Source organism: Nomia melanderi, chromosome 9 (assembly GCF_051020985.1).
Source record: "Nomia melanderi isolate GNS246 chromosome 9, iyNomMela1, whole genome shotgun sequence".
NCBI classification, from domain to species: Eukaryota; Metazoa; Arthropoda; class Insecta; order Hymenoptera; family Halictidae; genus Nomia; species Nomia melanderi.
In genome coordinates this window covers 4,218,134-4,235,103 of record NC_135007.1, presented here as the reverse complement: position 1 = coordinate 4,235,103, position 16,970 = coordinate 4,218,134, and the positions used below count along the sequence as shown (strand labels likewise).

The window sequence follows — 16,970 nt, the reverse complement described above, 5'->3', positions numbered from 1 at the left end:
ACCGAGAAACTTACTACCATTAACGCACAAACGAAACGAAGTGCAGGGAAAGAAAAATAACAACAGTCCTCACAGTCGTCAATAAATTTCCACAGCCAATATGAAGGATGATGGCTAACGATTCCACCCTTTGAAGACGTCGAACAATAATGCGCCCCTATTGAGCGAAGATGACACCGGGACGAGAAGGAGGGTTATGGATAAAAGACAAAATCTCATTAGAGAAAAATAAAGGAAGCTTTATTCTTTACATACCATAGCAGGCGATACGGGTCGATAGAGCGGCAACGTAGCCGAGTATGTCAGCTCGGTGACATTGCCGCGCCCGTCGACGGATATAAACGAATATCGGGAGGAAGATCGGGGGAGACGTGGGGCTCAGGTAATACGGCGAGTCGATAGTGGGTCTTTCCTGGGGTCGTATAATACACACACTCTCCTTCATCTTTCTCGTTACTGTCTCTGTCCGCGGACGCCGCGCCAACACTGTTCGCTCCGTGTCATGAGGTCACGCCAAAATGGCCGCCAGTTTGTGGAGATTCATGATGGTGGTCGCGTCACCGGGTTGCAGCCTCAACGCCTCGCTGTACGCTGCTGCTGCTTGCTTGTATTTCCCGTTCAGGTGGAGGATCGCGCCCAAGTTCGTGTGACTACGCGCCTCGTTGGGCCTCAAGCTGGCCGCGTGACGGTACCAAATCTCCGCGTCTTCCAGTCGGTCTGCCTGGCGAAGCGCCGACGCCGCCGCCATCGACAGCTCGTAATCGGATCGAGACAGCTCGGCAGCGCGAAGTTGCTCCTCCGCCGCTTCCGACAGTCTACCCTGGGACGACAGGAACAGTCCTGAATAGAACAGAAACGGGTCGAGTTAGCGTACGGTTTTCGCGAGAATGATAAAGTGAGAGGCGCAATGATGTGTACAGTCCTGTTTTCCCGATAGCCAAGCCGACCAGTGGTTTAACAGTGCGCAGGGGCAAGGGGACTTTTCCACTCACGATGTTCGGGCAGCCTCAACTTTCGACGCATGGTCATTATTGGCGTCCGGCAATAACAAAGGACGAAAGCGAGATCGAATGCAACGAAGTGAGACGGAACTATAGAGAATTTTGTTTTCGTACTATGTATGTTGTTACGTACTATGTGTCGCAAAGTAAGATACAGCGATAGTGAATGAATATGGGCCTGAAACTTCTTATTTAAATATCTTATTTATTTATCTATAAATAAGAAGTTTGACACCCATATACATTCCCTATCGCTGCATCTCTTAAGAAAATTATATTGGCGGCAAATATGTTAATTAAGAAATTTATTTCTCTTAATTTACTGAGGGCCACAGAGCTTTTGATCAAGAGTGTTCATATACTGTATCTGTTTTTATAATAATTATAAATACAATAAATATATAATCATTCAAATCCTGAAAATACAAGATAACATGTTTTTGCAGAATTCAGTAATTACATGTATAATTTTTAGTTGAAGAAATGTAATTTTTAAAATAAATATATCAAATAGTACATGAATCTAAATACATGTACTAACATCTTCTCTGTTCTTTCCTCATAAAGTATACAGATGATAATATTTACATAAAAATGCGAAATAAAGATCTTACATATAACTACCTAACACAAGTTTAAAATTTCTCATCAAGAACGTTAGAATGCGTTTCTCGGCACGTCACGCGATTTTTTAATACAGTACTTTAATAAACAAACTTGCCTCTCTAGTAATTTGTAAGTTTTAAAAAACTTGTCAATTTTAAGACTTACGTAGAAATGAAAATTCGCTGTCTATCGTTGGTTCTATCACTCAGTTTTTAATTAGTTATTTCTACTAATAAATTTTTAATTACATTATGAGTGAAAAGTTTCTGAGCACTTAAAAAGTTTTACCAACTTGCGCGTGGAGGAAAACGAGACGACAAATTTCTGTGCCTTTTAGTATTGCGTGCTTTTTAAAATTGAAAAAATTTATTTAAATTATATGCTCTTTAATACCTTTTAACGATAACCTCGTCAAATCAGTCTTACACAAACTTTTCATAATAAGCACTCTCTAATAGTATTTACACGTTCTTTTACTTTTTTATCCACTTTAGGCATTCTATTAAACATTTCGTTTACAATTTCCTAACATATATTCCCTCAAATATTCACCAAGTCATCTAAAAATTTTAATATCAAATTTCAAACAAAATTCTATAATTTCTCTGCCCGTGCGATATTTCAAAACAACTTTGCAACTTTCAAAAAACACAATCAAACATTAAAACAAAAGAAAGCATTCTAAAAATAATTGGAAAACAAACGCACCACCTACACAAAACTTCACCGCAAGAAAAACAAAAGAGGTCGAAAGCTTTCCAACGATAACGCGCACCGCAACAATAAAAACTCAATTCACCGTCGAACGCCTTTAAATATTCACGAATTCCATACCGGGAACGGTCGAAAAATTTCGTTGGAACAGAGTCACGGATGGCAGTCATGAATCCCGGCGTGATATATAACGCAACCTTCCGCGGCGCCACTGCCTAATGACGCGTACCGCTAAGAGAGATAAACCGCGTGGTTTTTTGCACTCAGCCTTCCCCCGTGCCGAAAAATAGTACTCGACACCGTGACTCTTTTTTCGGCGAGTAGATTAATCCTGGCCGCAAAGAATCGGCTGACTGATGTCGCGCGTTCGTGAAAGGGCCGGGCAGATTTCGGGCGGGGAGCAAAACCAAGGGATGCCTTCGTTGCCAAGATGAGATCGAGAAGCCTCGGAGTCGCGATCGGGGAAAATGGGACGAGTTGGAATCGAGACGTCTTTCCGGAATTTCAGTACCCGTCGATCTTACTCCGGCTGATGGCTCGCTGCGCCATCTTCCATTCCCCGGCGGCCCTCTATCTTTTCCCGATTAGTCTGTCCCAATGTTCGCATCCCACCATCCGTTTCATCCCTTAGTAAAATATTACAAGAATATTTATAGAACCGAATCGTCGATCCTTTTATCTTCTGTATTAAACGACCCTCGAAAAATTTCCGTCACTGTTGTTTCTTCATCCCCCTCCCATCATCATTGTAACGTTTGAGTTTCATCCCCGCAACTGCAGTTCGGAAACCGGAGAGAATCTCTAATGTCCCCGCGAAGTGGGCTAAGTTTACGAGGAAACAATTATACTGCTGTTACAATGGACCGAAGGATGAATCGGTCGACAGCCACTCCAATTTGCTCGGTAACGGTGAGGAGCGCCCTTAAGAGGTTGTATTTCATTGCTTTAATAATGAACGAGACCCTCTTATCGTTTCGCGAATTACTGTAGGCATGAAGGAGAAGGATGAGAGAGGGTGGAGGAACTATACAGGTTTGATTCTTGAAGATAACGTTCGATCATCAACCTATTCTTTCTCTACGCCACGTTACGACGGTCTCCTGGTTCGTGGTAGTAATTAGAGAAATCGGTTACACCTACCGTAATGATGGTGCACGCTCGAATCGTCTGGCGCTAGTCTACGAGCTCTCAGGAACCATCTCTCGGCCTCCAGCACACGACTCGACTGCGGAACAAATCAGAATTGAGGACTTAATAATTAGGCATGGTTAATTCGGTCCACGCTTGTGTTTCAGCGGGGATATTTGAGTTTATTATATTACAATCGTTTATAAATTGATGCTGGTATTACCCCTCGAAATTGATGATTTTGCGCATGCACTAGAGGGTAAGATTAAAGGATCAGAGAACCTTCTAGAAAAGTGATTGGGTTCAAGGATATATGATTTTATGGAAGATAGTTTGGAAGCTAGTATATCTGCTATAGACTCAGGCGATAATTTCTTTGCCGACATTCAGTAGCTATTGTTCTAGTTTGTTTAAATTTTGAACAAATTTGAATAAATTCAACAATAATAGATTTGCTTAACACTAGATTTACAGAACGTGTCAATCTGACGCACATTGAATTTTATAAACATTATTTAGTTAATGTTTACGCCTATTTTGATTTACGCGGTAACGCAAATGTGTATTTTAATTGCCTATCTTTAAACCTCTAATTTTTAAAATGTAAATGAACGAATATCAATTTTCTTAAGATCAATAGAATAAACTATACAATAAACGCCTGTAAACTTAGTGTTAAGGAGAAATAAAAATGATAGGAGGTTCCAACAGAATAAAATTAAATTTAAGAAATTTAAGTGTTATGTATATTTTTTAAATATAAATTAAATATTACTTTTGTGTCATTAATCATTAACCTTTGAAGTAAACGCAGATATAGAATAAGCATAAAAATTGTGCCCTTTCCTAATAAATTATTAACGATAAAGTAGTTGCATCGATCATAGCTACGAAGTAAATCATAGGGTAAGGAGTTAAGCTGACTTAAGAGACTACACAAAAAGATTAAATACACACACCTGTTCACAGAGAACGACAAAATCATGTGAACAGCGTATTTCAATCGATAAATGGCTGTTGTAAAGTTTTTAGAATGTACGTACTTTTTATTTTATTGTTCTTTAAATTGAAATATAATGTTAACGTTATATGATGTATGTTCAATTTTTATACGGTGTCATTTTGGAATATCATTCTGCCACAAATGAAATATATAAGTTGCTTCGTTATTACTGCTAGCCTCGTAAATTTAGGGCAGATCCACAAAACAGATTCTTCATTGTATTTTATAAATGTAAATAGTGTTCAAATGACACCAATTAGAGAAAAATTCTAGTTTCCGGATGAATATTTAAGCTTCACAGGAAATTTATTATTGATGAAGTAACTCTTGTGAATTTATTCGTGAAATAAAGTATAAGGTAAAAGATCGAGTAGTTTGTTTAATAAACTGTGGTACTAAAGCAACAACAGATCATTCACAGTTAAGTTTAAACATATAAAAATGGAGTTTAATTTTATTTTGTTTATTACTACTATCATTTAGTATTAATAGTTAAGCTAATATAATATTTATCTTAAAAATATCTAATATAATATTTATTAACATAATAAGGAAAATCGATTCGGAAAAAGGCGTATAAAATGATATTCTCAAACCTCTATCTTTTTCACTTAAAGTAAAATAAACATCTCTTTTGGTATAACTTCAATTTTAGGAGATTTGCATTAATATTGCGGTTCTGTTAAGGAAAGAAAATTTCAGCTCTGAATATAATGAAACAAGATTCCGGTGGATAAGTCCCTCTTCCAAATAATTTCTCAATGATTGCACATAAATTGCAAGTCGATATCTTGTTTTAGATCAAATATATAACCATTAGTATTGAAATCAGTAGCTAGTTGGTTACTATGCATTCTCGTAAACACATTTGAGTATAATCTTGCAGTTAATAAACCTGGTCATAAACCTCAAGATGCGACATTATATGACATAATTGACCACATAACAGCACGGATGGCAGCAGTAACCAATTCATAAAGCAATTGTCCATCATGGGAACGTGATTTGTAATAATTTAAGATCACGCGTTTAATTTTCCGTTGAAGTTAACCTAAACAGTATCGCTTTTATGAAAGGTTCTTTATTGGATTTCATTAAATATTTTCAAAGACTTTAATAGGAATGTAATTGTTTAGATCTTGTTAACAGGCTTTCCGCCGGTCTACTCTCAATGGCAATTAACGTATCGAGAGATCTCACGCAAAGCAAGGATTAACATTTATGGCTTTGTTCTTTGTGACCTCAATGACCCTTTTATAGCATCCTGTTCATTACGTATATGGGTTTCGCATGAGTTTTGTAAACACTGTAGATCAGGAAAACGAGCAGAATTGTCTACTGTTGCTTAAATGAATGTTCTTCCACATGATATTTTATGAAAGGAAGTTCTTTTCATAATTTCAGCAGGGCATATTTAAAGATTTGAATTTTCCTCAAACATGGAATCAAATATTCTGGATTTGTAGTTTTTGATTTACGAAATTTTTTCTCTTGATTTGTATTTAATATGTCTTTGTAATTAATATTTGATTTGTATTTGTGAATTTACCATTATGGGTATTGTAGCTTGTATTTCACGGACTTATAATTGTAGGTTGGCAAACTATATCTTTAATGACTGTTATTGTAACTAACAATAATTAATGAAGAATAACCAGTCCTATTATATTTTCAAATAAAAAAGTTTTATTTGTTATACAATTTAAGCCTTTAAAATATTCATAATTTCAGAATTATTCTGTCACGTTACCCTTTTCTGTATGATTTTTTGTTTTATAAAATGAATTGATAGAGAGGTACAAATATTTTTAAGGTTTCGTTTTTACGGTATTAATAATTAAAATCAATTAATATTGCTACGCTAGTCAAGTGTTTATTTCACACATGGCACATTACAATGTATAACGGACAATTATCCGTGCTAGTACTGATATGTCTCACACATGTTGGTATTGGTACAAAACATGAAGCATTGGTACCGTTAATATTTGATTTCATTAAAAAATAAAGATAAACAAAACTTTTTCGAAACCAATTATAATGTATAGATAAACAATTTATAGATAACAAAAGAGAATATGTTTCAGATGAAAAACAGATTTGTGTGTGTGTGTGTGCGTGTTTATGTTTATTTTTAAAAATAAAAGAAATATCAAAAACTGCAGTATTTATGGGATGCCCCAATATTTACTCAGACAAAGTTATAGTATCGATCATAATTGAAAAATAAATCGTAGTGCAAGGGGTTAAACACAAAGTAGTTCCGGCGTACACAATTACAAAATAAATCGTCAGGGAATGGGTTAGAAATACTCCGTAGCAGAAAGAGAAAGCACAAGCGTTCGGTTCGAACGAAGACAATTACTATAGGGATCGCGGGAAGCCGAGTGTCCGTTTCGCCGAATTTATTCGAATGCGATCAGGATGGCGGGACACCGCGTCTCCGTGGAGCGGCGCGCCGCGTCACGAGCGAGGAAGGGTATTGAGATTCTGTGCGGCGGCAGCTCGATTCTCCGAGCTGGAAAGAGCGGGAATAGAATTTCGATACCGTTCCCGGTGACCGGGCGTGAGTTACGAAACGAACGAAAATTCATTCGCGCGGCAACACCGGCGACATTTATTGGTCAAACGTTCAATTACGCCCGGCATCGTTTACCGGTATTGACTTTTCATTGACCCTTTCGTTGAACGCGTGACGGGCATCGTAATTTACTCGCGTATCCGCCGCGCAAGAACTTCCGGACGCCTGAAACGCGCGTCCCGACGCAACGGGAAAAACCGACGCGCCGCGATATAGGATCAAACAAATTAAGAGCGACATTTCCGGTGGCCGCTACGTGAGAACGGGGCTTTTCGAAACGGAACGGAATTATTTAGGTTGAATGGAATTCCACCTGGACCAACAGGGCTGGACGAGGGTGTGCCGGATGGAAACAAGGTATCGATGTTCCTTCTATTTACGGAACAGAGAAATTTAGAGATAGACCAGCGAATTCAATTTATTAATCGAATAACGAGCTGTTCCGCGCGACCGGTTCATTCCGAATTATTTCACGGTAAAGGGTAATTTGTAACGGCGCCGAGAACAAGCGTCGAATTACCAATTTGCCGGTATCAACCGGCGCAGTGGCGTGGCATAAAATTCTTGTGATAATTAAACCGGGGCCGATTAAAGCAAATTCAGAGCGCAAAGGAATGTACGATTCCGAGTTCGATTGATGTCTTGTTGGAAGTGAAGAGAAAGTGATCGATAGATGCAATGCTCATTTCTGGATAATATTCCCTCTCTGCATCATAAGTTACCGCGGCGCGATGTTAATAAATTGCGGAATATTAGCAGTCACGTTCGCCGAAGGAAAGCCTCACCCGAATTTGTTTCGCTGGTACGGGTCGCGAATTGGGAAACGTCGCGTCCGAAATCTCTTTCGAGTCGATGATTATAACATCGGTTGGATTAGTTCTTTCTGGTTTGAAATGTGTTTCGTCTTTTAATTTAAGATTTGTGTTGACGTTTGTTGTTACAACTGCAGTTTAACTCTTGACGGACCTGTAGAAAAATATTGAAATAAAACGAGAAAATTTTCTTTTGAAAAATTTTGATAAGATTATTTGGGAGATGAAACAAGAAGAATTTATAAGACACAATGATGGAGTAATAAAATGCGCAAACTTTTTGTTTTTGTGTTGGACATTATTGGTTTGTTTAGGGTTTACATTTAGAAGGTTGCCAAAGCTGCGTTATCAGATTTTGAATATAAAAATTAATTAATAATCATTCATAAATTCAAATTTTTCAAAATACTCCGATCACTAACTTTTTTTGAAAAATTATTTTGCAATATTATAGATGCGAAAGAACAACGTATTATTTGTTTAAACTTTTTCTTCCTATCTCTTACCATTCTCAAGATAATCCATGGGAACGGAAAAATTGCATTTTTCTCATGGGGTGGATTCACCCATTCCAAGCGAGATTCGGCACGAAAAAAATATAAAGTATTAGGCTTGACCTATTCCACTTAGACACATTAAGTTTCATAACTTTTTGAATATTCGGGTTTGATATCTTTCCATGTAAGATACGACTGCGATATTACAAAAAAAAAAACAGTAAAAATCAGTAAAAAATGCAGCCAAATAAATGAAATTGCACGTTCAATCTGCTTTTACATAAGACCGCAAGGGGTCAGACATGTTTCCAGTATGAATACCGATTTCCGGTCAATGATCGACGCCGGAACGGTCAGTGGATCGAGCGGAATCAGCTTAACTGCAGGCTGCTTCCTATCGGTGCGGTTCCCTTTAAGCGATGCGAATCAGCCGATTCCGGCAGCCTGTCGGTCGATCCGCACCGCTGGGCCTCGTCCGCGCCAAAATAGTACTAACTACTTACGTGCCGAGTCGAAGGTTTGCTAAGTGATGTGGGTCGGTACGTGGTCGGACTGGAATAGATCGGACGGCCGCAATCCCGGTTATCGGTAAACGGCGTAATCGCGTTTCATATTCGGGGCGAGGAGTCACTGCTCATCACTCGGATCCGCGATTTTTCACTCCAGCACGATTCAATCTTCTGTGAGACTCGCCCCGTGTCCCACCCTGTGTCCCGCCCGGGCCGTGATTTCTCATTAGATCGCTAAGAAAAGTTACCCAGAGTCCTGGAGTTTCTCCGCGGAGATGAATAAGGGAAAGAGACAAAACGGGATCGGTCGGAGACGTTTTGTCGAGGACAGCGTGAAATACACATTCCGAGGAGTTGGCTCGCTCGACGTTTGCCGGGTGAAGCTGCGATCGGGAACTCGGAGGAGATCCATCGATCCCCCTTTTATTTTTCTTCTTTTCGTCATCTCGATTCGGCTGATGGCCGTGGTCCCGATAACGAAAAATTCTGTCCGGCGATATTGGCCCAGTCGCGGCGAACTTGGGAACTCGGCTCCCGCGAAAGAGAAGCGATCGGGAACTGACAACTACTTACGTTTCGGGCCAAAAGTTTCCCGTAAGTGATGTGGGCCGGCACGTGGTCAGGCTGGCTGGCTAAGCTCGCCTGGAACCACCTCTCCGCTTCCGCGTACTGTTGCAGCCGGGATAGAGTCTCGCCCAGCAGATTGTAAACGCTCTGCAAAACAAGGTCGATTCGTCAGGATTTTTACGGTTACTCGTGGATTTAGAGTTTTATGTTGGAGAGATTATTTTTAGGGGATCGCGTGGTACTGTGATGTTGGAGTAGAAGCTAGGAAAGTTGCTGCTTTAACGAATGAAAAAGTTTATTGATGATGTAAGATAAAGTAAAAAAGGCTATACAGTAATGATTACTCACGGTGTTCGCTTAGTAGTTGAGTTTTATAGATTGCTCTTTTTTAATACCCTTTTTCTCTCTCTCATCCTCTCATATTCTCAGTTCCACTGTCTTACCCTTTCACCTTCTACTAGTCCCTCACTTTCACTCTTTCACTCTCTTATTCTCTTACTCGCCCTCTCTCTTATTCTATTACTCTCTCACACTCTATTACTCTCTTATTCTCTCATTCCTCTATTCTCCTAATCTAACACTATTACTCTCTTACTCTCCCACTCTAACACTCTCTCATTTTGTCGACTATCCAGAACCCCACGAAAAATCTTAGTGGTAAAACCTGATCCACACGCTCTGCTGTCCACTCTGAGGCAAACAGTCTTCAAACTAAATTTTCACTCCGACTGAAAATCCTGTAATATTTTCTTTCTTTTTTTGGAGCGCAGAGAAGTGTTGCGAGCGTGTATCCCCGTTTGAATGTCGCTGTCTGAATTTCCTTAATTTATTCCGATGGAAACAGAGCTCGCTCTACTTTCCACCCTTTCTCCGTGACAGAAACGCGGATTAGTTTAGGAAGTTTGCGGCTGACTACCTCCGGCATTCCCTTGCAATGCGCATTCTCCGGTAAAATTGTAATTCGGTTTCCTTATACACCTTTCTACATTAACATCTTGACGCTGAGTTCCCTATCTCGAACTGACGTTCTGTTTTTTACAGCTTGTCAGTGCCAGTGAGAGATATACGGATCTACGGAACTGTTAATTTATATTTCAGCGAGTTGAAGTAAACAGCGGTACGATGGTATGGATCGCATATTTGATTCATCCGGAAATGCATTCGTATATGATTTTATAACGACGCATGATGGGTTTTGTTTTATTAATTCGTTGCATCAACGAGTGAAGATCTTGTATTTAATTAGTTACGGAAAATGTTTTAAACCTTATAAATCTTATGATGGTATTAAACGATAGGGAAAATTACATGAATAATTTTGCATGAATAAACATTTGAAATAACTTGTCAGTTAAATATAGCGTTTCGAAGGTATTGTGCTCTGATATAAACGTCCAATTCATTAACTGAACCGACACTTTAGAACTCGTCTGTCTCTTTAATGTTACTGGAGACCTTCATTAGATACCTTCATATAGTACCTTTGAAACGATGAAGCACATGGAAAATAAAGAGAAAGATTCATCAACGAACTTACCGTTTATTATAGGGAAGCAATTACAAGAAATTATTTTCTTAACGAAATGAATGGAGAGATGAAAATGATATTTTCCTACTGAATCTCATTGAACGATAAATCGGAACATGGAAATTATGAGTCTTTGGAAGCGGATTTACGGTAATTGCGGCCGAATCTAAGGGCTGAAAAGAAATGGAATTCATACAAACATAAATTTGCGTTGACGTGCGAATTTACTGAATTAGTACGCCCACGTAGAAAGCATTAAGCAGGGATCATTTGGTGGAATTATATTTAGGGGCCTTGTCTTAAAATTATTGATAACCGTTTATATTGTAACGAAACGGTTGAAAAACGTGATTTTTATGGATTTTGCAGTACTCGATGATCAGATAAAGCCTTATAGATATATTGAATATATTGAATACATCGAATTTTGTTTTCAAGTTCCAAATAAGATTACACGTTTAATAATGTAACCGTTTTTAGTTTGAATCTCTGCTTACCAATTATAACAAAAAAATAGGTTTTAATATTTATTACGGTACCATTTGGTTATATTTGTAAATTTTCAACAATAGATAAAATGTAGAAATAGATGATATTACGATTATTAAAAATAAATTTGATTTTTTACTTTTGGTTATGATTTATTGCGCAGAGTTCACTAGTTATTTTCGCCTGTAGTGAAAGAACCTTTGGAAATATATCTCTAATTTCTGAAAAAATATTCTGTAATATCAGTCTCTTCATTTGAGTTCTTCATAACGTTGCACTAAAGAAATTTTATGAAACCGTTACACTTTGACAAACCTGAATATATACGTATTTTCAGAAATTAAAAATGAAACGATTTTAACAGTACGTTCGTTCATATCCATCCAAAAAATCGTAGCTGGAACGCAGAAGTCGCGTGCTTATTTCAAAGCGCGCGTGATTTCATCATTAAAAACAATCAGAATTTTAATAAACGCATTATCATCTCATCTTTCGCCGTATTTGCTACCCCAGTGCCCTTGCGTATTAACAAAACCAGTTTTAAAACCAGACACTCCGTTTCTCCGGTCAGAACAAAGCCGTTGGCGAGGGACACCTCAGACCTTGCGCCACGAATATTAAAATGCAAATGGCTTAACACCTTTTTCGCTGCGTCTCGACAGGTATCCCGAGTAAACGGGAGAGAAGAGTTGTTTAACCAGTTAACTGCGTTTGACGTGTATACGCATTATCTGACCACTAAACGTACCTGCACTTTATGTAAACGTATTCCTATCCGAATTAGTCAAATAATTATATATAAAGTAAAGATAACAAGTTAGACGATACATTTTTCTAACTGCAAACAGGGACAGAATGAAAGACAAAAATGGAAAAACCGATAAATTGGACAATATAGGAATTGATGTAAAGTTAAATGAATGAAAGAAAACGTAGGATTTTAAATCAAATTTTAAAATCGAACATTTAACCGGTCGTGATACGCACGCGCGCGTGTTTAGTGTTAAATTTTGAATTAATATTAATTCTTCAACGATGAATTCTTTATTTTTTCAAATAAACATGTAGTTCTTCATTGTTTTTCTTTGGGTTTTCATTAAAATATGCCCCAGGTATATTCGTTCTGCATTTGATGGGTAGACACTTAATTTCTTCATTTTATTGAGCGCAAAACGAGAGATTTTTTAAGCTAACTTTCACAGTTAACAGGTTAAGGGGAAATCCGGGCTGAATATTAAGTCGCGAAGGAAAAACAGGAAGTATCCCCCATTTCTTCGTAGAACATTCGGCCGGCAATTAATATCTGGTCTCGCGCGATAAATCGGTAGCGGGAGGGAGAGTAATTGGCCGAGGAGGGATCAGTTCCGGAAGTTTTCTGATTTTCAGGACCGACGGCTGTTTCTAATGGCCAGCGAAACTTCGGGGATCGCGAGAACTCGCACACACGCGACGCCGATGGACACGTACTACGCGGGCCATCGGCGGAGGAAGAACGGGACGCCTGTACGGACGCGAACAAGATGGGAACACAAACGAGCGCGAGCGTTACGGAACGACTAACACCGAAAAGCTTCTTTCCTTGCGCGCGTGGCTCGGAGTTGTAGGCTAAAACTTTTATGATTTTGTTCGTGCCGGGTGCCCGGAAAGGGCTGAAGCGAAGGAAAGTAACACGGCCACGGAGGAGGAGGAGGTGGAGAACGCGCAGAATGGGAGAAGTCTTTCGCGGGCGCAGAAGACAAATGGCGGCGGGCGTCGGCGCGGGAACGAGGTCGTCGGCCATCCGACTACGGCGACTACGTCGGACCCGATTGCCCCGTGATTCCACTGGATCTCCAGGCAAATGCTTCACTGTGCCCGATCGATCCGTAATCTGTATCAGCCCGTGACGAATCGAGAGATTCATAAGAATCCGATCAACGACGCGGCAGGCGTCTCGATGATTTATCGTTTACGACCTTTCACGAGAGAGGGACGGCACGGGGAGCGAGACTTTTCTCCTCGTTCATTTTATGACTCCGCGGGGAGCTGGTTCGGGGGAATTGAATAGAGTTTCGGGTGACACCGGAAGGTAGATTTTTCGAGCGATTAATTGTTCGGGGTTGATGGTATTTCTGCGATGGACTGGTGTATACTGGAATTTCGTGAAACATATGTGGAAAGATTTTTAGTGTTTAATCTTTCTGTATGGATGTGATTTTATTTTTATGCTACCGTGGCGTGCTTCTCGCAAATCTCTATGTAAAATATTGTAATCTTGAGAGCAGTAAAATTTTTGTTGTATTGTTGATTCTGTTGTTATGTACTATTCGCTTTTCACATTACGGCTGTCGACCTGTGGCTTAAAAGTGCCCAGGGGCAAGCGAAGATGTCCACTCGCAGTGCTCGCCCCGATAGTTATGGCGGCTCAGTTTCGGAACGTCTTTGTTTTTGGCCGTCTGGTTTCTTCGTCCCGCTGCTTAGCCAGTAACAAAGACGCGCCAAAACTCAGCTGCCATAACTATGGGGCCGAGCGCCGCGAGTGGACGTCGCCCCTTGTTTTTGTTAACAGTTCATATTGCCAGCGGAGGCATTATTACTAATAACAAAATGAAAACACATATGCCTGACACCAGCTGACGACGAGCGAGGTCATGTCAACGCGATAGCGACCAATAACCTTGTGGTCCACGAAATCGTCTGAACGTGAAAGCATCCATCGAAGTGTTAAAATGCGACGACGTCTCAGAAAGATTTTTCGTGGTTGCATTCTGGAATCCATCGCGTTCGCACTTGAAAGGTGAAAGCAATCCGTCCACCCGACTAAAGTGTCCGCGCTGTTAAAGAACACGGCTTTCTGCTAACTGCACCGATTCTAGTACCGGCCGCATTGTTTCGCGTTATTATTCTCTTGATCCACTTTCCATGGAATATTACGCGCGGCTCGCGTAGAAACCTACTAAAAACGACTAACTCCGGATCTCTCATCCGGTTGTGTACCCGTTTCGACGCTCTTTTCCGTGTCGGCCATAAATTTCGTGCACCGCGCGAGAAATGTGCCAATACTGTGGGAAAAACGTCGGTGAGGAGGTAGAGGAGGAGGTTTTCGATTCCTTCTGTGAAATAGTAACGACACGGTGCTGAATAATTTCCCGTCAAAGTGGATCCAGCGACCACGAACGGCGTTCCCTGAAAAATTTAAGGACAGCCTCGGCTGAAACCGCGGGAACTCCGGTACGCGCACTAATGCGCTCCAGAAAAGTAAATACGGGGCGAAAGAATGCGCGCCGGGAAAGTTTGAACCCTCGCCCAACCCTTCCAACCCCTGTTCTCCTCGCACGAGACCGCTCGGCAGGTCTCGAAACTCCATTGTGCCGAGTCATTATTCACTTGGACTACTTTTCAAGAGTATTACCGGCCGGAGGCGCTTTCAGTCGCCGAGATATCGGCCCCTCCAACTCGCCAAGATGCATGTCTTTTACATGCTCGGCGTCATCGACGCCGTTGCCCGCCATTGTTCCCGCAGAGTCACCGCGAAAGACCCGATCGTGGCTTCTGCTTCGATCCGCTTTGAATATCGCAGGTCACGAAATATTTTTTCGAGGAATGTCTGTTAACTCCTCGCTCTACGATTTAATTCTCGATTATGACCGATATAGCTACTTTATCATTAATAATATATTGAATAAATAGTAATTCTTGGTATATTTTACGTATATGTTTGATCTAAAGTATAATTGGACTATCATCGTTCGGTCCGTTGGAATTGTTTTATTTTCAAAATTCGAATAAGAGATGCAAATTATGTCTCCTAAAGGAAAACAATATGGCTGTTGTTTTCTTAAGTTTTCAGATAAGATAGTAGAAAGTAACCAAGATTATTATTGGAGATAAGAAACTGTCATTTTTAAAATTATGTAATAATAAACAATACGAAGTTCGTTAGAAAATATGTTTTGGAAATTTTATAGGAGGAGATTTATTGATAACAGAAGAATAATTATTAATTTCAATTCAAAAGTTATTTGTATAAATTTATAGAGTTACTTTTGACAAAAATTAACGTTATTTTTTTATTCTTAGTCTCTTATATGTTTGTAAATCTTAAAACCGGTATTATTTTTAAATTAATTTAGTATCTTGCGAACTTCCTTATTAGAGTAAAATATAATATAGTAAAATAAAATTGTTTTGTTCATTTGTAACTATAAGACACTTTATAGTCTCTAATCTTATAAAAATAAATATATATTTAACATTTTTTATATTGTATTACAAATTAAGATATTTGAGTAGATACATATCTATCTGGTTGTATCTGGCCATACGTCGATTTTACTACTACACACTGTAAAGAACAAGTTATGCTCTCGCATTGGAATCGCAGTATGTATACGTGATTAACATGTTGCATACTAACATTATACGTTTATGACGACTAATATTTTGTATCTTGCACAACGGAAAGTAAGTCTTTTTAACTTGCGTTTTTATCTAAAATCATAACACATGATTTAACATCTACAAATATGATGAGATATTTTTCTTATATTTTTAATGATATTTCATAAAGATACGTTGGATTTAATAAAATATTGTTACAGCTGTGAAATCTACTATTAAAATCACCGTTGAAGCGGGCGCAGAAACCTTTATTATACAATGAAGACATCATAGTGAACGTACTCTATCTTAATTGAATAAAAACCAATATCTTTCATTCCACGTTTGTCGAAGCGAAATATGATTTTGATATGACCAATACTTTACTTTTCTAAATGTACACTCGCAATAAGCCGAATATTGTTTGCACTCCCGTGAATTTCTAACAGTTATACAGCGGATTTTTATGCATTTATGGGAAATTTATAAGTGTAAAATTACACCAAATGCACGCTACGCGAAAAATGTATAACATTTCTGAACTGTAATGCTTTTTGTAATGTTAATTAGAAAAAAAAACATTTCCTATCATAATATTGTTCACCTAATCATATTCTTAAAATTTTGAATTTGGAACCTTAAAGATCTACAATCTACTAATAGTAAAATAAATGAGATGACCGTAGTCACGAAAAAAATTATACGTTAATTAGGATTTAATAAAAAATGAAGGATTAACGGTATCATTGATTATATATCATTAACAAACCATAAAGGATTCGTTGTCGCGTCACGGAAAATTATCGTGTGAATATAAAGGATTTTACATATATAAACGTATTATTCCCTGTGTAACTAAATTTAAAGCTTGTCAAAAACACGTATGCGTGCTTTAACGAACCCTGTCCGTATCCAGTGTACCGCTATCATCGAATGACAATATTACCGTTAAGAACGTATTTATACTGCATAACTGAAATTCAGATATTCGACGAAATATATTCAGCCGCTGAACACATCAAACAGTTAAACATAGAACATGTCGAAAGCATGCTTGTTCCCTTGTAACACAGCGCACACCTATTCCCCTGTTGTTGTGTTAACATATCGAGTTTGTTGTACTCCTGTACGGTACATCATTATAACTCGTCGGTGTACCACACCCTATTTCGAGAA

At 38.9% G+C, this 16,970-nt stretch overlaps 1 protein-coding gene across 1 annotated transcript in view; it reads right to left on the bottom strand.

Moving 5' to 3' along the window:
* Positions 1-218: 218 nt before the first annotated feature.
* The window catches only part of Tmtc2 (Transmembrane O-mannosyltransferase targeting cadherins 2), a 405,887-nt gene continuing 389,135 nt past the window's right edge, over positions 219-16,970 (bottom strand). The window contains exons 8-10 of the mRNA XM_031986461.2: positions 9,425-9,565; positions 3,462-3,546; positions 219-840 (exon numbers count right to left, since the gene is read on the bottom strand). Of these exons, the coding sequence (XP_031842321.1) occupies positions 509-840; positions 3,462-3,546; positions 9,425-9,565 (558 nt within the window). The 3' untranslated portion in view covers positions 219-508. The remainder of the gene's footprint in view (positions 841-3,461; positions 3,547-9,424; positions 9,566-16,970) is intronic.